The sequence below is a fragment of the Oryza glaberrima genome, chromosome 1 (assembly GCF_000147395.1).
Source record: "Oryza glaberrima chromosome 1, OglaRS2, whole genome shotgun sequence".
NCBI classification, from domain to species: domain Eukaryota; kingdom Viridiplantae; phylum Streptophyta; class Magnoliopsida; order Poales; family Poaceae; genus Oryza; species Oryza glaberrima.
In genome coordinates, this window is record NC_068326.1 from 36,388,378 (window position 1) to 36,410,818 (window position 22,441).

Sequence of the window (22,441 nt, forward strand, 5' to 3'; positions counted from 1 at the left end):
CTGACAATAATACACATTTTGTTATAGTCAATTAAGTCGAGCGTATTAGTAATCATCAAACCTTTATAAAAGCTTATACATTATCATCATTTACCACATAGTGGATGCAGAGCATCTATAATAAGACATACAATTTATTTTCTGATACATTAGAGATCTTAGTAGTAATAGTAACTTCTTAAGCCAAGCGTCGAACAGTTTATTTTAAGCGCATCAGCAATGCAATTGATATTTTTTTTTACTTACGCGCGGTTAATTAGTTTGGGATTAGGCCATGATTCGGAAACATGGCTTGGCATTGCCACGCACGCATCCGCCGTTGCCGCCGCCGCCGCCGGCGTAGCCCACCTGGGTGGAGCTCTCGTACTTCTGGTAGCGTTGCGCGCCGCCGCCGTGCTCCTCGTGGCGCTCGTATGCATGGTAGTGGTTGCGGCCGCCGGCGTGCTGCTTCTCCTCGTGCTGGTACGCCGCCTGGTGGTAGCTGTGGACGCTGCCTTGGCGGCTAGGTGGGCAGTGGCCGTCGTCGTCGTCGTCGTCGCTCTCGTCGTCGTCCTCGCAGTCGTCCTCGTCGGAATCTTCCTCCTCGCATTCGTAGGATTGGTGGTGGTATTGGGTATGGCCGCCGCTGCTGTGGTGGCCGGCGGCGGCGGCAGTGAAGTGCTGCTTGTTGGAGGCGTTGCCATACGCGGCGGCAGTGGCGCCACCGTAGTGGTGCTGCCCGCCGCCAGCCACGGCGACGGCTTGGTGGCGGTTGTAGTTGTACCCGCCGGCGCCGCAGCCGTTGACACCCTCGATGGCCTGGTGCTGCTTGTAGGTGGCGTGCTGCTTCACGGCGCCGCCGCCGGCGCCATGGTGGCGGCCGTACCCTCCTCCGGCTGCGGCGTCGCACTCCTCTTTGTCGCGGCGGTAGGAGGAGTACTGCTTCTGCACGCCGCCGCCGTTGTGGCGAGCGTACCCACCGGCGTCGTACTCCTCTTCCTCGCGGTAGGAGTACTGCTTCTTCACGCCGCCGGCGCCGGCGCCGTTGTGGCGAGCGGCGGCGTACCCACCGCCGGCGCTCTCGTACCCTTTCAACACTTCGTGCTGGTACGCGGCGTGCTTCTGCCCACCGCCGGCGCCGTGCTGGCGAGCGTAGCCGCCGCAGCCGCCGCCGCCGCCGCCATGGTTGCTCTCCTCGTACACCTCCTCCTCCTTCTTCTCCTCGTAGGTGTGCTTCTGCACGGCGCCTGCAGCAGCGCCGCCATTGCGGCACACCTGCACGTCGCCGCCGGCGCCGCCCTGCTGCTCGTACACCTTCTCCTCCCGGAACGACGACGACATCTTCTGCACGGCGTTCTCGTGGACGCTCATCTCGTCCATCTTCGTCACGACGGTGGTGACGCTCTCGGAGCTCTGGCTGTGGTAGTTCACCTGCGGCTTGCTGTAGCCGTAGCCGTAGCTGTAGGCGCCGTACTGGTAGCCGCCATTGCCGCGCCTAGCCATCGCCATTTTTTCTTTTGGCAAATCTCTCTAGCTTGTTGCTGGGCAGTAGTGCTAGCTAGCTGCTTGTGTTGTGTTGCGTTGCGTTGCAAGGGTTGTGTTTTTATAGGCGGGGAGATGGGCGCGCGCGCGGGACGGGAGCATTTGTGCTCGATCGGTTTTTCTTCGTGGCACATATGGGCGGTGCATCTAATCGGTAAGATATGATAAACTTTTTTAATCGAGTCGGCATCCGCTGTATGCTGCATGTCAAGTATAAAAAATTAAAAATACTAATAAATATAGGGTGTATTTAGTTGTTTGGGTGTAAAGTTTTTTTTAAAGTATACTAGTATTAAACGTAGACTAATAATAAAACAAATTACATATTCCGTCCGTAAATTATAGATTCTACCCGTAAACTGTGAGATGAATTTATTAAGCCTAATTAATATGTCATTAGCAAATGTTTACTGTAGCATCACATTGTCAATCATGGCGTAATTGGGTTCAAAACATTCGTCTCGCAATTTACATGCAAACTGTGCAATTAGTTTTTTTTCCCACATTTAATGCCTCATGCATGCGTCCAAACATTTAATGTGATGTTTTCGGCCAAAAATTTTGGATATAAACAAGGCCATAGATTAATAGATAATAAATCATGAAAATTCAAAGTTAACTTTTACCGGTTATAACATAAAGTTTATTTCTAAAAAAATAATATAACTAATTGGTTACATGTAATAAATACTAATAGGATGTTCCTTGAGCTATTAGAATCTCTCTCCGGTGAGATATACTCCCTCCTTCCCTAAATGTTTGATGACATTAACTTTTTTAAACATGTTTAACCATTTGTCTTATTCAAAAACTTTTGTGAAACATGTAAAAATATATATATACATAAAAGTATATTTAACAATAAAGCAAATAAAAAAAATTAATAATTACTTAAATTTTTTGAATAAGACGAACGGTCAAATATTTTTTAAAAAGTTAACAGCGTCAAATATTTTGGAATTGAGGGAGTATGTTGTGCAACTTTTTATCTTGATAGGCATCTCTCGTCATTCGAGCCTGCAGCCAGGGAGGCGCCATACATATCTTCAATTTGGTCTATGTGTTCATCGGGCATCTTGTAATTTGGCGCATATACTCAGGCCGACGGCCTTTGGTTGAATGATGATAAAGCGAATCAAAAGATCCTATGCGCCTGCCATGTTAGATGGTCTGTGTTTTTTCCTTCACTAGCTATCATGCCGTAGCTAGCGCTTATCCTGGCATATCACAGCCAAAAAATTGATCATGGTTTACTGAAAGTCCGAAACTGATGGAATTTTCATCTTGCAGTGGTTTTATGAGAACACACATTGAAACACAGATATGGCATGGGAGATTTTTTTTTTACTTTTGGATATGGATTGTCTGCAGTCACATGTATTATTGACCGTCAGTACTGCAAATAATTCTCGTCGATTCTTTGCACTTTAAATCAATCAATTCTTGCATGACATTCAAACAACTATGAAATATTTAAATTTTTTTTTGATAAGATCAATATATGATATTCATAAATATGTAAGTTTAAATATAACTTCTACAAATTACAATGAAAGAGAATAAACTAAACTCTTAACCATTAAGTGCATTATTCAGCCATACTTTCTTTTTCAACTTATATATGTTGAATTAAATTTACATGTTTGTACAGTGATATCGACGTACCACATATTAATTCATTTTATTATTTTTTTATTACTATTTAGATTACATGTAGAACACCAGGAGACAGCTCCTTGAGGAGAAAATGAGTTTTCCCCTGGCATACTGAAGTAGCTAGCAGAACAAAACTACTCCACTATATTCGTTTCGTACATGTCGTTCAAAAAAGTTATCAAAAAAAATTTAAAAAAATATCAAGATAGATCAATATATGATATATCTTTTCGTAAACAAGTGAGTTAAAATTCGACATATATAATTCAAAACAAAAATAATAAATTTGACCATGAATTACGTGTTTTGTTCATAATCAAATTCGTTATTTTTGTTTCTACTTGCATAATTTGAATTTAAATTTGCATATTTGCGAAGTGACGTATCACATATTGATCTATCATACTAATTTTTTTTTAATTTTTTTATAACTTTTTAAGTGACATGTAAAAATGATCTTAGGGATGAATTGCGTTTTCCCACTGTACTCTATTTTTTAAGAGGAAAACTCAATGACATTCCATGGATTTATTAGGCATCTTGTAATTTGGCGTATATATACTCCGGTCATTGATTGAACGATAAAGCAGAGATCCTATTCGCCTGCCATGTTAGATGGCTTCTTTTTTTCCTTGCCTGCCTTGGTACTTATCCTAACTTGTTAGAGCATGTATAATAGCAGAATATAAGTCAGCTACAAATATATTTTAAAAAAATTAAAGAAAAAAGATAAAAAAGCAGTGGACTACAAATCTATAGCCATCTGTAACATGGACTCCAAAACATAATGTGTGTATGATAGGTGGGATCAGATATTAATAGTATAGTAAGCAACTATTGTATGAATTGACTATTATATTGGTTACAGATGATTTAAAACTAGTAGTTGACTACACTATTAAACTTGCTCTTACAGTGCAAAATGATCATCTTTTTTTTTGAGAGGCAAAATGATCATCTTGCTGTGCTTTCATTAGTAACAAACTGAAACTGATGGAAGAATTCCCATCTTGCTGTGCCTTCATGAGTACACACTAAAACATACGTAGTACATCGACACATAGACATGAGTGACATGCTGAAGGCTGAAGCAGCTATCAGAATAAAAAACTCCATGATATATTGATATTCCATTGCTCATAATTCGTCCACTTTTGGGAAAGCTTGGAATAACCAACACCCTTGCCTCAAGTTGATCTCACTGACCTTTCGGCTACTACTAGAAAAGATCAACGTACGCGATGCTTGTGACTGTGGGTGAGGGCATTCCCAACCAAGACACTATATAGATATAGTTTCCATAAACTTAACATCATAAAAAAAACTAGTACTAGATACTATTCTTCCAATGCAAACACTACTATTTCATATTTAAATTTAATGCTACTTATCTCACATAATGTCTTGGATGTTGTGTAGAAACCATATCTCATGCAAGATATTGTTTCTTTCTCTTTTCTCATTTATTTACTTGCCATATCATTTTTCATTCTAGGTGGCAGCTTATTTAATACTATAGACAACATCCTAGCCCTGATACGGCGCCTGCACCCAGACCTGCACACGACCGTGACACACTGACATGCAGGTGGTTTTGCGTTTCAGCGTGGTGTTGCGTACTGTCGCCTGATCGTCCGTCGTGCGGTCGTGCCGTTGGTGTTGACAGTTGAGCGTGGGATGTTTCTCTCCTTTGAATATTAGCAGCCGCGTAGCAAGTTATGACTTACTGTATATATGCATATCAGAGTTGGAATATATGAATACCAATAAATGAAGAAGATTCTTATTTTTTTAAGACTGATAACTGGGGGGCAAAGTGCCCACCTTTACATATTACTTGGAACCAAATGGCAGGTTTAGCCGCGTAAGCACATGAGCCCTGTAGAATAAAGTGAAGGAATACACGGGAGACTAAAAAAAAATTATGTTATTATTTTCTCTTCTTTTGGGGGTGGGTGGGTGGGGGGGGGATTTTATGTTGCTTTTTGTTGTTAGCTACAACCTCCGTCCTAAAATATGCTCCCTCCATTTTTTAATAGATGACGTCGTTGAATTTTTATCACATGTTTGATCATTCGTCTTATTCAAAGAATTTACGTAATTATAATTTATTTTGTTATGAGTTGTTTTATAACTCATAGTATTTTATGTGGTGATTTATATCTTATACATTTGCATAAAATTTTTGAATAAGACAAATGGTCAAACATGTGAGAAAAAGTCAACGGTGTCATCTATTAAAAAACGGAGGTAGTAGCAATTTTTAGCTATGAATCTGGACATACAGCTAAAAATACTTACATTTTAGAACGGAGAGAGTATATCATCGGTTTGTTGGTAGCCATAACGAAATTTTTAATTTTAATTAGAGTTGATTTTAGAAAGAAGCTGTGAGTTTTGCATGCTAACGCTGGTCCAAATATTCTCGTGTACAATATAATACCACAATAAAACGGTAGGTGCATATATGTCGAGCATCAAAAAATCGGCCGGGAGTACTACATGATTTATTTAGACATCGTCGACACATCGTAAGATCGTCGAAATAATTTTGTCTCACTCCCTCAACAGATCAACCTCGTCTCCCGCACGCGCGTTAACAAACTCTATAATAAGCAGTGTTGTGGATGACGGAATACGGAAGTCGGACGAAGAGAGGAGAGGGTACCGTCAACGATTAATCGGAATACGGACGATTAATCGGAATTTGGCGGAAATTTAACGTTTTGTGCAAATATATGTACATAGCTGATAAATAGCTTGTTTTTTGACAGATAATTGCGTATAAGTACATATATTAACTATATACATACTATTTTCAAATAAAACAAGCATAGCATAAAGTGTAGGTCTGAACATTCATAGTGGTACACCAAATACTGATAGGTTTGGTTTGCAATGCATAAAGGAAATATTAAAAGCATGCCATACGGTATCAACAACACTAAATTAATCCCAAGTAACATATCGATTACTCGGAAGAATCGTAATTACGCCTGGTTAGTCGGCTGATTAGTCGGAAACGGTCGTTTTTTTAGTCGCTAATGACGGCAATTGTGCATACTGGAACGATCAACAACCACCGTTTCATCAAAACGTGACGGAGATGTTAGCGTCACCGTACTAACGTCCGTATATACGGCCGTATCAACCGTTATCCATGACACTGATAATAAGTGACACGCGCGATTTATGCCATCAGAAGCGCTTGCTCGGGCGCGCAACCCTCGATGCAGCCGAGCGCCCGGCCACCGACACGGAAGCAGATCTCTCACGCTATTGTACACCGTGACATACTGTTAGGTGATCTTCTTTTCTCCTGAAGATTTGAAGATAAAAATTAAGTTTTTTATGTAAAATAAGATGGTATTAATGTATAATTGATTGAGTTTTAATTGTTACAAACTTGAAAAATAGATTAATATGATATTTTAAAACAACTTTCATATAGAAAGTTTTTCCACGAACGTACCATTTAGCAGTTTGAAAAACGTGTCACAAAAATCTTAATCTTCATCATTCGAGAAAAGAACAGGACCTTAAGCTCATAAATAATTCTCGGGTCCACATGTCCACCACCGCATCAAAATTAAGGAAATTACACGATGAGGATCTCAATCCCACCAGCACGACTTCCTCCTCCGATCCTTGCACAACTCGTACTCTCGTAGCGGCGTGGCTGCTGGTGGAGACGGAGAGTACGTAGTCCTCCTTGCGGCGGCTGACGTACGTCGTGCTCCTCCTCCCCCTCGCCGATGGTAGTGTTCTCGATCGTATGCGCCTCGTAGCGCGGTAGCGCTGCACCCGTTGCACACTGCTGCTTTCTTCTTGTCATGGTGGCGGCGACCGGCGATGGTACGTGCCTCAAGACAACAACCACCCCGAGTGCCTCGTTGCGGACGGCGTGACGTGCTGCACGGCGCCGCCAGCGCTGTGGCAGAGACGTGGTGGCGGTGGTTCAGATGAGCGTGGGCGGGCGGCGGCGAAATATCGGCATGCCCTGCTTACTCTGTTTCCTTGTCTTATCTGTGCACGTGCAGGTGTAGATTGTGTTTGCTACTGTATGGCGTGGTAAGTGCTAGCAATGAGACGCAGGCAGTATATGCGACCGATCCATTGATCTAGTTTACGGCTTGCATTTAGTATTTGTTTTAAGAAACACAGTAGATCTACGGCGGCATAATGTTCTTTTCTTTTTCAAGATTACCGGCGCATGCATAATGTTCTATGTTCTCCCACTCTCAACTCCCAAGCCACGGTTGTGGCCTTTTGTGGGCTGGTGGGCTGGTTTCTATTCTTACCTGCTGGCGCAGGCACAGCAAGCGGGCGAGGACACAGGTGGCAGCCCAATATCCCAGCCCATATGGGTGTTACCACTAGGCTCGGCTTGCAACATCGAAACTCCCTAGTCCCAACAAACGTTGGCCGTAGTTTGATGGCTCCATTCCAGTTCGTCCGCTATAATAGGAGGGATTTTAAGTAAATGTAACATATTCTAATACGATTAATAGTATTAAGATGTGTTATATTTTATTAAATTTTTTTATATTTTGAGACAGAGCAAGTATTAAACTTGAATACAACCGGGAAGCCGTGTTCCGCCGTTCCGCGCGACGCGCGCGCCCACCTCGCGTGTGTGTATACTGTCGTGTCGGCTTGCCGCGTGGTCGCGCCGGCCGCCACTCGAGTCTCGCCAGGGCTTGCGCGACCGTCGTGTCGTGACATTGATAACCGGCGCACGACCGCCTAGTGCGCGCGCAAAAGGAAATATGGACTCCTGCAACTGCTTGCATGCATTTGTGGGTTTGTGCTCTGGCTAGCGCGATCTCGCTAAAATTGTGCGTGCGCTAGCCACTATAAAAAGCAATTTTTACAGGCTGAGGAGAGGACCGCCTGCAAACAGACGACGGTGAAAATCATCCATCTTCACAAGCACGCAAATGGCCCGCCTGCGAAAATCCAATAAAAAAACAAAAAAAAATCGCCTCGCCGCCGCCGCCGCCCTCCCCCGGCCTCCCTCCGGCCGGATCTGGGAGGGGAGGCCGGGGAGCCGCCGCCGCCGCACCGGGAGAGGGCTGCCGCCGGAGGGGAGCCGCCCACGTCGCCGCCGCCGCCGCTGCCCTCCCCTGGCCTCCCTCCCCGCCGTCGCCGCACCGGGTCGCCGCCGCGTCCGCGCGCGCCGCCGCCACCGCGTTCACGCACCGCCGCCGCTGCCCTCTCCCCCGGCCTCCCTCCGGCCAGATCTAGGAGGGGAGGCCGGGGAACCACGTCACCGCAGTCGCCGCCGCGCTCCCCTGGCCTCCCTCCGGCCGGATCTGAGAGGGAGGGGAGGGAGCCGAGCCGGCCCCGAGCGTCGCCGCCGCCAATCCACGCCTCACCGTTGCCGCCATTGACCCGCGTCTTGCCGCCGCCGCCACAGGTCCTCCCCCTTACCCCTCGGCCAGATCTGGGACGAAGGGGAGGGAGTCGAGCCTGCCCCGAGTGTCGCCGCCGACCAGCACGACCCGCGCCTTACCGTTGCCGCCACCGACCCCGCGCCTCGCCGTTGCCGCCGCCGACCCCGCGCCTCGCCATCGCGCGCGGATCCTGCCGCCCCCGCGCTCATCGCCGTGAAGGATCTGAGGGAGAGAGAGGTGAGGGAGAGGATAAGTGAGGGAGAGAATGGGACTTAGAAAAAATCTACTCTAGCCTGGTCTATTTATATTGCTCCTTATTTTCGCAGTCGGACCATATAAGGTGCGCGTGTGAAAATGATTTTCGCAGGCGCCACTTAAGTGGTCCGAACATCACTCCAATTTATATTTTTGTAGGCGGTTATTTGGCACCAAAAGTCATGTCCGACTACGAAAATAAAACCCCAACGTTGGGGAAAATGTTTTATCTAGTAGAGAGCCCGTCCATCCCCCCGTATGATCTTTACCACAACAGAGAACACGTACGCATGAATGAAAAGGAGTACTGTAACAAACGTGCATATATAGAAGCACGTCGAAGCTCTTATTTATTCATGTACCACGGTCTCATTTATTCTCGTACGTACAGACCATAGATAAGATGCTGCGTGTGCGCGTAGACACACGCTCGTACGTGCGTCAGCGCGCGCACACACAACATGTACACGACCGTGCACACACACACACACACACTCACACATAGTCATACAGAAACTGCAGCCTCGCGTACGTCGTCCGGTGCGACCGAACGTGCTCAGCCGTAGTACTGGCCGGTGCAGGAGTCGTACTGGCGCTCGCCGCCGTGGCCGTGGCGGTGCTCGTCACCGTGGACGAGGTGCTCCTCCCGGTGGCCGCCCAGATGGGCATCACCGTGGCGGCTGCCGCTGTAGCCCAGGTGGCCGCCGCCGCCGCCGTTGCCGTGGTGGTGCCCCCTGCCGGCGCGCGCCATCTCGTCCACCTCCTCGTACGACTCCCTCCTGACGGCGTAGTGCTCGCCGCCGGCGTGCGGCGGCCTGTTCATCTCCTCCGCGCAGTGGTCCACCTCCGAGTAGTACCGCGCCATGGTGCAAACAACTAGCTGCAAACCAATTACTACGAGTGTTTCTGTGATGTGCAATGCAGGGTTACAATGTTGGGTTTGTTAATGTTTGGTTCTGCTATTTATAGTGTGCCTGCAACACCAGCAGCCCCCAATGGTGTGCGTGCGTGTGTGCAAGGGAATTTGTTCTGAGATAGATGCCTTTGTGCATTGCTGTCTGCCGAGACGTGCCAGATGGCCGTTTCGACGGGAAGGTAGGAGAGAAATCGAGACACATTTCTACCTATCAATATGCCCGCGAATTTCTGACTGAGCTGAAAGTTTCAGGCAAGCTAGGGCCTAGGGAAGGCAGACAGTTGCACAGATCATATGGATTGAAGCAAAGAAGAATGTAGATGGAATAAAAGAAGAGCTTGGATGCTTGGTAAATGGAGTATATATATCCTGCAAACTAGAAGAGATGAGAATAACAAAGAATTAATGTAATGTTTTGTTGGAAAAAGAAGCATGCGTATATTGTGAACGTTTAGCCTCAGTTCGAAGGAGTTGTGGGGCTTGCTTAATTATTAGCGGTATGCAAAACGAGATAAACCATTAGCGTATGATTAGTCAAGTATTAATTATATAAACTTTAAAATGAATTTATTTGATTTTTTTAAAGAGACTTCTGTATAGAAAACGTTTACAATAAATACACCATTTCGAGTTGTTCTTTAGAATTCGGCCTTTAGCATGAATGGGCATACCGGCATACTGTATGAAGGAAACCATTGTCTGATTTATGCATGGTTTTATCGGAGAAAGTAAATGTCAGTCCCTTTCCAGAATTTGATGAGTATGTTACTCTGTACTGAACTTTGTTTCAATTAATATCCGGGTGAAATCTTCTACTTCTTATGTTTGCAATGCTAGAAAATCTTATAATATGAAACGGAGGGAGTGCTTTGATTTGGGTTGTGATGGCATGGATGTGACAAATACAGTATATTAAGATTTACATATTTATATATGCGGAGCAATCCTATAAGTATATGACCATATCATATGTAAGAAGTATTAAAATAAAAACTTGCAAAAGAACAAACGATAATCCTGTACATGCGAAAGAATATTTGGAATCTGTAAACTAATATGAACAAATAGTGCAAAATTGCATTATATATCCATTTTCACAAGAAGCTCGTTTTCATTCTACACCTACCAAACTGACATCCTTTAGTATGGTTTATGAAACCTCACCAAAAAAAAGGTACAGTTTATAAAAGAACCAATTGATAGGAACAATTTGTGTTTGAGCTGTTCTGCTACTCACACTGTTTTTTTCTTGTGAATGTATGTCCTTTCATTATTGTTCTTGTCCTGCTTGGTAGTTGTCATCAATGAATTGCACTGCCTGAACAAAAGGCAGAAAGATGGCATCCTGATATATTGTGGATTACAGATGGGATCGATAACAGAGATGTACAGAGATGTGCAATCTGCAATGTTTCCACCATTTTGAAGTTCTTCCTGATCGAGCACAACTTAACAACGAGTAAAGATAGATGGACCCCGTGCATATATAATAGGTGTTAGAAAGGGGGTGGCCGGGTGGGGAACTATATACATGGGCTGCAGGAAGAAAATGTGTTAAATCAATCTACAGTCTCATTAGGAGATTGGAAAAGAATTGAAGGTAAAGACTACAAGAGTGTCCTGAAATGACGAGAGCCCGCGATTGAGTGCATCATGCATCGATTGGATCAAACAGGGATCATGATTCATGAGCATGAGAGGCAGGAGGAGCACGAGGATTTGGCGAGTTCGCTGCCAACGCACAACCATGTTTAGATGGTGCTTGTTCGTAAGGCGTTTTACTACCAGTTTAAATCATGCTGAATTTTCCTTTTTGCCTTCTGTTCTTCTGTTCTTCTGTAATTGGCTTTAAATTTTGTTATCAGCTACTCGATGTTAATTATCAGTCCTTATCTTTTCCTAAAAATTTACTAGCTAGAATTCTGATAAGAAAGATGGTTCAATACAAGAACCATTATATATTCCATCTGTCTTGAAATACTTTTCTGTGGATGTTATTCACCTCTTAACTTGGTTGTTTTTTTATTTGAAGAAAATGTTTAATTACTTAGAAGTATATTTCCTAACAAAATATATTACATTCTAATATAATCATAAAATGTTATTATATTTTCCTATAAACTTGATCAAACTTAAAGAAATTTAACTTGTAAAAAGTCAAAATGACTTATAATATGAAATGGAGGTAGTAGTCAATAGGCATCATTATTTGGAACGTGAGAGAGTATGTAAAGAATAATTTTTAAAGATAATACCATTTTAATAGAAAATTGTAAAATAGAAGTTGGTTGGCTGAAAGTTTGTAAAAACAGTATTACTTTAACAAAATTCAGTATGTAAAAAAGTAATTACTTACAAATGACAACGCCGTAATAGTATAGTAGGAGTAAAATTTAGCATATATGTTAAAATTAAGGACCTTCTAATTTAGCGTGTTACAATTAGGCACCGTTATTGGCTCTCATATCCTAGCTTCCATACGATTGGCGAAGAGCCATATATAGTTGCAATGAGATCATCACGATCATTCACGATATATAACTAACCTGATGGTTCTTCCTTGTAAGTTACCGGCAGGCAGCGACGATCGATATAGCTAAACCTTTTCCGGGCGTCTGGCTGCTTCTTGCTTAATTAATGTTGCATACGAACTGAAACTTTATACTCCAGACTAATCACTATCACACTATCAGAGAGATTCAGAACAGTGATCGACCGGTGATAATTAGGACAAGCTTTATTATATTCAGGTCACGAATTTATTTTTCATACACCCCCCTCTCTGTTCGTAGTGATCGCACAGAGAAGAAGGTGCTAATTAGCTAAGCTCCGTGTACGCACGTACACACGCACGCACGATATACACGTAGAGCTAAGCCACCACATGACCACCACGACTACGTACGGGCACACATATACGTACGTACGTACACGGGTACACACAGCAGGTTCGATCAGTCGGACTTGAGCAGGAAGCTCTGCTTGCGCTCGCGGAACTCGCCGGTGCAGGTGTTGAAGTCCTCCTCCACCTTGGTCTCGCGCACCATCAGGTAGTCGTTGCCGTGGTTGTGGTTGTGGTTGTGGTGGTGGCGGCCGGAGCCGGACCTGTCGATCTCCTGGAACGTCTCCTTGACGACGTGCTGCTGCTGCACGCCGCCGCGGCCGAGGAAGCCGCCGGTGGGGGTCACCGACCTCACCTCCTCCGAGCAGTAGTCCACCTCCTGGTAGTGAGCCATTGTTTTTTAGTTGGGGAGTGAGGTGAGGTGGTGTTGTGATGAGCGAGAGATGGTTAATTAGGGTTTTGGTGGTGTACGGGATGGTAGGGTTAGTGTAGGGGGCGGTTTTATAGTGTGGAGGTGTGGTTAGGGAATCTGGTTCGTGAGAGAGGTGCATGTGTGCACACTGCACAGGCTCACACAGGCTTTGTGCTTTTCGGGCTTTCAGCTTCGCTTTTTGGTGTTCATCTGGAAGTATTTGGAATATTATTGATTTATCGGCCAGGATGATACCTCTGCGGCGGCTGGGTGAACTGTAATTGGACAAGAGAGAGATAAGATGGACTAAATAGTATTAATCTGCCGTTAATGAGGATGTTTTTCATGAGGAATGGTGGGTGATTTTGAGTTTTAACCAGCCAATCATGGATCTGTGCAAGCAAGTGTTCTGTACTTCTGTCGTGTACATATGTTCAGATTTCAGAGTATCAACTCACGAGAAGGCGCGCCTGAAGATTCGTGCTAAAATAGAGGAAATGGAGAAAGCCAATCTTGAACATGGTACATGGACCATGCAGGCAGAGGTAATATATAATATGTTTATTCATTCATTAGTTTCTAAAACAAAACATACTTTTATTAGGGTTTTTTTTGGGAAGTATATTAGTTAGGTTGATAATAAAGGTACAATGGATGAATTGTTAGAGAACAATAAAATATTCCATCGAAACCAATTGGTCCAATTAATCATAATACAACGGGCATCTCTGTTTGGTTCTCAAAATAGCTGAAATAGAACCCTGGTGTTTAATTAACCCTTTTGTTACTAGCTAAAGAACTATTGTCATGTAAGCATTTTCCATTTCATGTGGCTTAGCTAAGCTGCCTTTTAACCTGATGCAAAATTGCATTTCCATGTTACCGCTGGTAAATGAACTTATCGAGATTTGCAGGTCACATTCGAAACAAGTCACCGGTCGGGTAAGAAGAATATACTCATCCTTTGTACTACCATTGTGTTAGTGGGAATATATACTTGCGTTCCGCCCTGCACCGCATTATTACTGCACTTGGGATGGTGACCTCAAGATGCTCGCAGGTGTGATGGGAGAAAAGAGGAACCAAAGTTTGGAAATGGTGAACACATCCAGACGTGTATGTGATCAGTTATGCGATGCATCGCCCATTTCAGATTCCTTCCAGCATCCATAAAAAAGGAAGAAGAAATCATTCACAGCAGTCATTTTCTGACCAGCCGCCGTTGGTTTTAAACCAAGCGGTTATTCAAGAATGTGGTACAGGAGGATTCCGGAAACACGATCTGGCAATTGGCATGATCATGAGTCACAGGATTACAAACAAAATCATAACGACGGATTACCAATTGACTTAAGTATCGACGATCAATATTTTTTAACCGCGTACTGAAGAACAAGTTGACAGATAGATGCACAAAACCTGCTGATTCTAACCAACATGGCTCTCATGCCGAAGAAGATCACTCATTTATACTACTCAATTCGCACAGATCAAAATTTTGGTTTTGAATGTGACATTGCTGTGTGAAACGCCATCTGTGGGTTCACTAATGCCTCTTCCTCTTGCCTTTATGGTGTTTTCTCCGACCTCCGCTCTTGAAATGGGGTTCGGTTGAACCGACATCATTATCCTTGTCTCCATCGACGAACATGTTAATTCCAAGATCGAATCCATCTGTTAGGCCCCGTAGCCTGTTTTGTTTTTCAAAATAAGATCAGTTACATACACAGGTTGGGTATATTGGAAATCCCAACGGACAACCTCAGCTTTATGCTATACTTGCACATAATTTTACGTATTTTATAATGGATAGTAGCAGAAGATCAGCTCCACATACCCATGAAGCTCTTTTCTCATCCGCTTCTCCGTCTGCTTATCACGTTTTGTCAGCGGAGCTCGAGTGAACAGCTCCTCTTCTTGTTTCTCTTGCAACTCTCTCTGCCGCATATACCTTGTAAATTCCCTGCTTTCATCACCTGCTGTTTCCTTTAACTGCAAAATAATACAGATGATTATTCAGGTGGACATAGAACACTAATCATATAACTATACATCTAATCAAATTGCTAGTGCATCAAATGAAATAACTGGCAAACCTCTTCAGGTCTATCAGCAGCGTCATCAATAATCTCTTTGAAGTAAGAGCTTTCTGTAGCCATTCGCACTAATGCTTTGTCTTTCCTTGAAGCTTGTTTATGGCGCTTATCCTCATCATCCATGGTAGCAGCAATAAATTTTGGTGGACGATAGATGCCATCGTTGTCCTGAAGTCAGGGATGTACATCAGCAAAAATAATTGTATGAACATGTCAAACTAACTAAAAAATGATCAATAATGCTCTAACAAACAGATAAATATTTCAGTGTCAACGGATATAGTGCACTCATATATTCTCAAGTAATTCCAAATATGAAAGAAATAAGAAAATATTTAACTGCGATTAGTATGTCCAGAGAAGCAAGCATTAGAATTAAGCCAACGCTGATATAAAAAACAAGATAAATAAATCACCATTTTATAAATTAAGTCAAGAAATACTACATCATAAGTATCCATATATCATAATTCTACCAAGGTGTGGACTAATAGTAGTTAATTTTAATTCCAGACGAGGACTATACTACAAAAACACACGAAAGAAGCATGGCCAGGCTTAGCCTAGCTGACAATTACTTAAGAACTATTGGTTCATCGTTGGGCTAAAGTACCAGCTAGATGTCAAGTTTGATTTAATGATATCCAAAAAAAGAAAAAAAAATCAACGAATACAATTTCTACAATTTCGAGAAGGTAGGTAATTTCAGGTGCACACAAGAACAAATCTGACCACTTAGCAAGTGAAAATTAAAAAATAAACAGTGAAATTGTTTGTGGAGTGGAAGGGGAGATGAACAACCTGCCCCGCAGGATCGATCTTAGTGTCCATCATATCAGGGTTCGGCCGATACTTCAGCAGGTCTTCATCATCCTTAGGCTGATCCTTACTCTTTGCTTCTGCATTTAGCACCTTCTCCTGGGCAGCTCCGCTATCCGCGGCGTTGGTGAGCTTCTGGATTTGGTACTCCATCTTCTTGTCTATGGGACGAATCTAAAATCCATCCAATTCAACACAGCACCCTCCAATGTTAGCCAACAAAAATTGAGCCATGAAACTTAAAAATCAGTACAGGAGGGCTCTGGCACACCTTCTCCAAGAACAGCCTGATCTCGACAAGGCTCCGCACGACGGGGTGACCTTCCACCGAGAGCCCCTTCGCCTTGCGGAGGAGATAGTAGACGATGTCCTGGCAGTAGCTCAGCAGCAGGTGGTGCTTTGCCTCCAGGTACCCAATCCCATCCGCCGTCGGCAGCTGGTTCTTCTTGACCTACCCACACATCAAACGCGGAATGAAGCTCGCCGTCATCTTGCCAAGAAGCGGGAGAGATGGGGCAACTCACGAGGAGGAGGGGAAAGTGGGAGTACCTTGCGGGTGAGCGCCTTGACCTTGCCGGTGACGAGGTCGAGCCCTTCTTTCATCTCCTTCAACGCGGCGAGCAGCTTCGGCGCGTCATCTCCGCGGAAGACCGAACCCCCGCCACCAGCGCCGTCGCCGGCGACGCCGGCAGGACTGGCAGTGCCGCCGCTGTCCATCGGGCTCCTGCAACCGCCGGACGCCTTCGCCCCGCGCGGAGTAGGATGGTTAAGGTTGGCTCCACCACGAAGGGGAGAGGGTCGGGTTGGCGGAGCGACCGGCGGCCGGAGAGCGGAGAGGAGGCGGCGGCGGGTGAGGATGCTCGCGCGCGCTGGACCTGTTAAGAGGCTAGGGCTTTGCCGTTTTGTTGCTATTGGGCCACCTAGGCTTCCTGGGCTACTTTGTTTAGAGCTACCGAAATGGGCCTGTAAGCCCAGTAACCCCTCGATCATCCTAGGATTGAAAAAAAAAAATGTAAGCGTAAATAGTAGAATTTAAAAATCAGAAATGATCGTTTCAATAGATCACATGAAAAATATATAAATTAGATAAAATAATAGATTTAAAAAATTCAAAAGAGTTTAGTTGTCGCTAAATTTCCTCTAAAATTGATGTTTATTTGTTAGAAATTTCATAGGGTTTAAAAGTTTCAGTCCTTCATTTCAAAGAATCGAATAGGACAAATTTTTTATAGGATTTAAATATTATAGAAGTCCTCCCTGAATTCTTTGAACGAGCACTCTTACTCTGCAGTTCTCTTTTACTATAGCAGCAGTTTTTCAAAAAGGAAAAATCGTATATTCATGTGTTATGTTTTGTCTCGACATATCCGGTTCAGTTTCCTTTAGAACCATCAATCTGTCCATTCTAACACGGTCTCCGAGATACTACTTTAACCAACAATATCTGTATAAAAGTAATATATTTTAAATAAAAATAGTATAATAGTTTGTTTAATAACAAATCCAATGATATCAATTTTACATGATTAATTCTTTTTGTTTTTTTCAGTTAAAAATGTTTGATTTGACACTATACTGAAAATGCTTATATTTTGAAAAAATCTTATATTTTGAAACGGAGAATGCTTATATTTTGAAACGGAGAGAGTACGTTTTTAAAATTGCTATCGTACTTTTATCGTTCAAAGTTAACCAAGGACGTTAATAACTTCCAAATTGTCAAGCAAAGAGAGAAAACGGTATACATCTTCCCCGCTTCTTTTTCCGCATGCACCACTAACGTTCACATCTCTCAAAGTTATATATCAGTGTAAAGGATATATCAGTGTAAAGGTTGTTGCATGGAGCACTACCGTTGAATAGCACCATAGATCAACTGAAACAGCCTCCCTATCATTCGCAACTCATGTTGCTCCAAAAAATGAATAGCAATAGCACAAATAATACCGGATACTAAAAAGATAACAAATGGAGCAAACTGTTCTTTCAAGTAACCCAACAATAGTAAACAATAACCAGTACCGCACGAGGACGTTGCCTCAATAGTCAAAATAACACTGGACAAACCATTCTCCAAGTCGAAGCTAAACTTGGAACACATATCCTACGCTGTTGGATAAGTATATTTGGCCATTCGTGTGACATGTTCCACCTCCAATCAATGAAAATTGACTTATGTCAATCAAGCAGTCGAGGGAATCTCAAAGGAAATTTCCCAAAGAATGCATTTAATACCTATCGGTATACAGTAAAAGTTTTAATCTTTTTGCCGCCCTCAGTATGGCCTTCTTCCTCTTATGGGAATGCTATTTGAGCCAGATCTGTTACCAAACCCACCACGCCCCCTTGACCGGAAATTGCCTCCTAAACACAGATACAAATCGATTAGAAAATAAGGAAATAACATAATACTATCCAAAAGAAAAACTGAAATAGAGAGGCACCTACCTCCCATAGAACTGGCAGATTTAGCCATAGATTCTAGCGCTGGATTCACAACCTGGCCAGCTTCCCTCAAGATCTTAACAAGATTCCTGGAGAATTTTGCATTGGAGTGTGTGAAAAAGGTGAATGCAGTTCCACTAGCACCAGCGCGGCCAGTTCGACCTATTCTGTGAATATAATCTTCAAGAGTTGTTGGAAAATCAAAATTTATCACACACTTAATATCCTTGACATCTGCAAAAATAACAAGAAAATGATGAGTATGTAATCAAGATAATACTTTTGCCCTGAAGACCACAGCAGACCAAACTGGGATATCAACATTGTCGATCTCCATAGAAGTCAGCGCATGGCTTGAACCAGAGCCGAAGAACAAAAACTGCCCATGGATGCACTTTCAAGTTCTACAACTAATACAAGTCGAAGGGGCTGAAAAACTGAACTGGGCATCAATAACTGTTGGATGTGGATATGATGGTGATTGATCTGTCAGCCTTAACTCACAATACTGAAAGTTATCCAAAACATACCAGTATCCATAACTATCCAAATGAACCCAATGAAAATCTGTAACCAATTCCAACACAGGCTGCAATGCTTAAGGTGCTGCATCAGAGGTCAATATGAGGATCACACTTCACACTGTCAAGAACAATACAGTAGTAGGCAATAGCTCTACAACCGGGACCAGTTGGCAGTGATAAGACCAGGGCACACGTTTAAAATAGCAGCATATAAACTTCTAAAAATTCATGGAAAACAAGGGAAAGCATAACAGCGAGATCCACACTTCTAAATTACTTCATTTGTAAATTTAGTTGAATTTACACTAGTGACTTAGAAAAATAATAATTAGTAGACATTTTCATGTATGCATGCATGCGAGCTGAAATTGTTGTTAAGCCACACATAGATCTACGAGATCACAAGTCCACAGCAAAAAGGGAACTAAGTAACACATGAATAATAAATAACTAAAGATGCAAAAGAAAGTAATTCCTTGAGGAGAGCATAGATTCATATAACCATATGAATTTTAGCGCAGGAAAATTAACAGGCCTGAAAGCGAAAGCACCTAGAGCTCTAAATTTTCAAACATAAAAATACAAAACAAATTTAGAGGTCAACAGATGAAAAAAAAATAGTGCTAATGATAATGGCCATAGACTCTCATCGATTCTATATTTCTACCTGAAGATAAGTTCCCCTAAGAGTGAAAGACCAAAAGCCAAGTAATTTTCAAATAATTCCTAACCAAGACTAAATGTCAACATTAGGTTGAAGTGCCCTGGTAACACTGCCATCGCTTACTCTCGAGGGAAATAAACAGGAGAAAAGACGATCTACCTCTGACATGATGGCACCTTGCATACACCATCAATCCACAAGTTCAGTTCACTCAACCAAAAACAGCTGACAGCCCTCCGACTTATCATCCTTGAGCACTTGGAACTACAACCTAATTCTAATTTTCAAACAAGTCACCATACCAAGACCACGTGCCGCTACATCTGTGGCAGCCATTATAGGACTTTTCCCACTCTTGAACTCTGCCAGAACATAGTCCCTTTCTGCTTGAGCTTTGTCACCATGAATAGATAATGCTGGCCATCCATCCATTCTAAGTTGACGAGTGACCTTGTCACAGTCCTTTTTAGTTTGGAAAAATATCAAGATTCTGCTTCCATCCATTAGATCAGATAAAAGTTTACTGAGTCTGTAAGAAACAAGTTAACATTAACTTAACTCATGGAAATTTTTAGTTGGAGGAACAGCTCATGGTACAACTTTGTAAATAATAGTGTTATTAGTAGATACCTGGGATATTTTTCGTGTTCAGATATGACCTCAATAATTTGCTGTATGGAATGATTAGCTTTCAGATCAGGTGATCCTATGATTACCTGAGTTATGACATGTGCAAAATGTTAGTACCAAGAAAGAAAATAATATAACACAAAAATACTTTTCAAAAGATGGCATGGCGATGGCACAAGTTATTCGCACCTTGTATGGGTTCTGCAGAAATTGTCTAGCCAAGGATTCTACTTCTCTTGGCCAAGTGGCACTCCAATACAAGGTTTGCCTATCTGGCCGGATCTATTAACAACAAAAACGTTTAGCACAATAGAAAAAATGGAGAGTTAGCCAAAACACCAGAACTGATATAAGCATTCTAAAACAAGCCATGCCTGTGCCACTATTTTACGAATCTGGGGCTCAAAACCCATGTCAAGCATGCGGTCAGCCTCATCCAGGACGAGGTATGTTACTCTTCGCAGGTTAGTGTGACCACCTTCCAGCATATCGATCAACCGACCAGGTGTTGCAATGACAATCTCAACCCCTGGAAGTAGACGCAAGAGACTTAGCCTACAAAACCTTATGTCCAAAATTATTTTTGGTAAGATGGGACAAATACCTCTCCTAAGGTCACGTATTTGTGGTCCCTTAGGTGCTCCACCATAGATACAAGTGCTTCTAGTTCTTGAGTATGATCCAAATTTGCCAGATTCTTGTTGTATTTGAACAGCCAGTTCTCTTGTAGGAGCAAGGATCAGAACAATTGGGCCATCACCTTGTTCTGCACCCGTTACAATGCATTCATTCAATTGACAATTTAAAATAGAGAGCACGTACATCAATTCCGTAACAGAAACAAACCTAGTCGAGGCTGTGCACCAACATGAACCAACCCAGGGAGAAGGTAAGATAGTGTTTTCCCAGAGCCAGTTTGTGCGATACCGATCATGTCCCTGCCCTTCAAAGCCATTGGCCAACCTTGTGACTGAATAGGCGTGGGCTCTACGAATCCACTCTTGGCTATTGCTTGCATACAGTAATCTGTTAAAAAATGAAAAAAAATAGAACGATTATTTCATCCAAGACATGTTGCCGTATTATCCAGAGATACAGATTGCTATAACAGTTAACAGAACCCCGATTTGAAATAGCAAACCTGGGAAGTTGGCCTCCTGGAAGTAGCGAACCGGCTTGGGCACGTCGTGGCCTTCAACAGTGATATCACGCTGGCGACGATACTGCGACACATCCATGTCTGACATGGCCTGCACGGCGGGGCACTCCACATAGAAGTTCTTCTCGAAGGGTATAAGGCTCCGGAAGTCAGGCTTCGGCAAGGAGAGCGAGTCCAGCGCGTCCCTTCCACCTCCTCTCCCACCGCCGCCTCGGTATCCGCCAGCGCCACCACCACCACCTCTACCCCACCCACCGCCGCCCGCGCCTCCACCACGGCCTCTCCCGCCGAAGCGCGAGAAGTCGGCACCAGCGGGGGCCACGGGAGCAGCCGGCGCGGGCGCGTACGCGGCGGCGTAGGGGTTGGCGGCCGCGGGGGCCGACGCGGCGAGCACGGGAGCCCCGGCAAGGTCGCTGCACGGAACAACCAAACCAATCGATTCAGTCCCATCTCAACGCAGATCCACATCGAGCCGTGAGCTAAGCTAGGGTTAGGATTAGGGTTAGCGTACCTGCGCCTGTCACGGTAGGAGGAAGGGTCGGCGTAGCGGAGGTCGTAGGGATTCATGTCGCCGGTACGGTACGTCTCGGTGCGTGCGCGCGCGCGCGAGGGTTCGCCGGAGTCCGGTGGCGCCGCCGCCGTGGGGGTCGAGGAGGAGGAGGGGAAGGGGAGACGACGAGTGAGGTTTGGATCTGGGAGGAAGGCGGCGTGCGGCGGGGCGAGGTGGCCCGTGGTTTGGTTTTGATGGGTAAGGATGCGAAGCGTGTGGGGCCGGGCTAGGTCGGTTGCTATGGCCCACGTGTCATGGTCCTTGGGGGAGGGGGGTGAGACGCGACGCGGCTCGTACGCATGAGAAGTCCCTCACGCAACTTTCCCCGCGTGTGATTGGGCCATGTCGTAAACTCGTAATGGGCCGCATCTCCCTTTCACTGTAGGAATAAGTTCACTTTGTGACCCTCAAAAGGTATCGAAATCTTATCCATGACCCTAAACCATAAAACCAGATATCTTAACCCCCAAACTCTTAAAATCGATACAATTTGACTCCTTGGGCGGTTTTGGAGAGCGGTTTCGCTGACGTGGCGCCTACGTGGCGATATTGACCG

The 22,441-nt window shown here is 43.9% G+C and overlaps 5 protein-coding genes across 5 annotated transcripts; all 5 read right to left on the reverse strand.

The window, feature by feature from the left end:
• Positions 1 to 45: 45 nt before the first annotated feature.
• LOC127760834 (glycine-rich cell wall structural protein 1.8-like) lies at positions 46 to 1,571 on the reverse strand. Its single transcript, XM_052285140.1, has one exon. It carries the CDS (start codon positions 1,486 to 1,488, stop codon positions 268 to 270), a length of 1,221 nt encoding a protein of 406 aa, XP_052141100.1. The 5' UTR covers positions 1,489 to 1,571; the 3' UTR covers positions 46 to 267.
• A 7,567-nt stretch (positions 1,572 to 9,138) lies between these two features.
• On the reverse strand, positions 9,139 to 9,773 carry LOC127760201 (uncharacterized). Its single transcript, XM_052284422.1, has one exon. The coding sequence runs from the start codon at positions 9,691 to 9,693 to the stop codon at positions 9,385 to 9,387; it is 309 nt and encodes a 102-aa protein (XP_052140382.1). The 5' UTR covers positions 9,694 to 9,773; the 3' UTR covers positions 9,139 to 9,384.
• A 2,684-nt stretch (positions 9,774 to 12,457) lies between these two features.
• LOC127754503 (uncharacterized) lies at positions 12,458 to 13,079 on the reverse strand. Its single transcript, XM_052280062.1, has one exon. It carries the CDS (start codon positions 12,978 to 12,980, stop codon positions 12,699 to 12,701), a length of 282 nt encoding a protein of 93 aa, XP_052136022.1. The 5' UTR covers positions 12,981 to 13,079; the 3' UTR covers positions 12,458 to 12,698.
• Positions 13,080 to 14,163: 1,084 nt separating this feature from the next.
• On the reverse strand, positions 14,164 to 16,795 carry LOC127765965 (uncharacterized). The gene is made up of 6 exons (XM_052290952.1): positions 16,463 to 16,795; positions 16,185 to 16,364; positions 15,896 to 16,087; positions 15,095 to 15,262; positions 14,836 to 14,990; positions 14,164 to 14,689 (listed from the first exon to the last, which is right to left on the reverse strand). Exons 1-6 carry the CDS (start codon positions 16,628 to 16,630, stop codon positions 14,545 to 14,547), a joined length of 1,008 nt encoding a protein of 335 aa, XP_052146912.1. The 5' UTR covers positions 16,631 to 16,795; the 3' UTR covers positions 14,164 to 14,544.
• Positions 16,796 to 17,882: 1,087 nt separating this feature from the next.
• LOC127778913 (DEAD-box ATP-dependent RNA helicase 30-like) lies at positions 17,883 to 22,186 on the reverse strand. The gene is given in 11 exon segments (XM_052305565.1): positions 17,883 to 18,277; positions 18,362 to 18,592; positions 19,849 to 20,075; positions 20,177 to 20,262; positions 20,366 to 20,458; positions 20,551 to 20,705; positions 20,781 to 20,942; positions 21,023 to 21,202; positions 21,318 to 21,748; positions 21,847 to 22,162; positions 22,165 to 22,186. Coding segments are annotated over 11 exon segments (1,992 nt in total). The 3' UTR covers positions 17,883 to 18,188.
• Between the last annotated feature and the right edge of the window lie 255 nt (positions 22,187 to 22,441).

Coding starts and splice junctions, on each gene's coding strand:
- LOC127760834 (XM_052285140.1), bottom strand. CDS start 1,488: ATGGCGATGGCTAGGCGCGGCAATGGCGGCTACCAGTACGGCGCCTAC.
- LOC127754503 (XM_052280062.1), bottom strand. CDS start 12,980: ATGGCTCACTACCAGGAGGTGGACTACTGCTCGGAGGAGGTGAGGTCG.
- LOC127760201 (XM_052284422.1), bottom strand. CDS start 9,693: ATGGCGCGGTACTACTCGGAGGTGGACCACTGCGCGGAGGAGATGAAC.
- LOC127765965 (XM_052290952.1), bottom strand. CDS start 16,630: ATGGACAGCGGCGGCACTGCCAGTCCTGCCGGCGTCGCCGGCGACGGC. Junction 14,991..15,094: donor CTGCTGATAGACCTGAAGAG/GTTTGCCAGTTA, acceptor ATTATTTTGCAG/TTAAAGGAAACAGCAGGTGA. Junction 14,690..14,835: donor ATGAGAAAAGAGCTTCATGG/GTATGTGGAGCT, acceptor AAAACAAAACAG/GCTACGGGGCCTAACAGATG.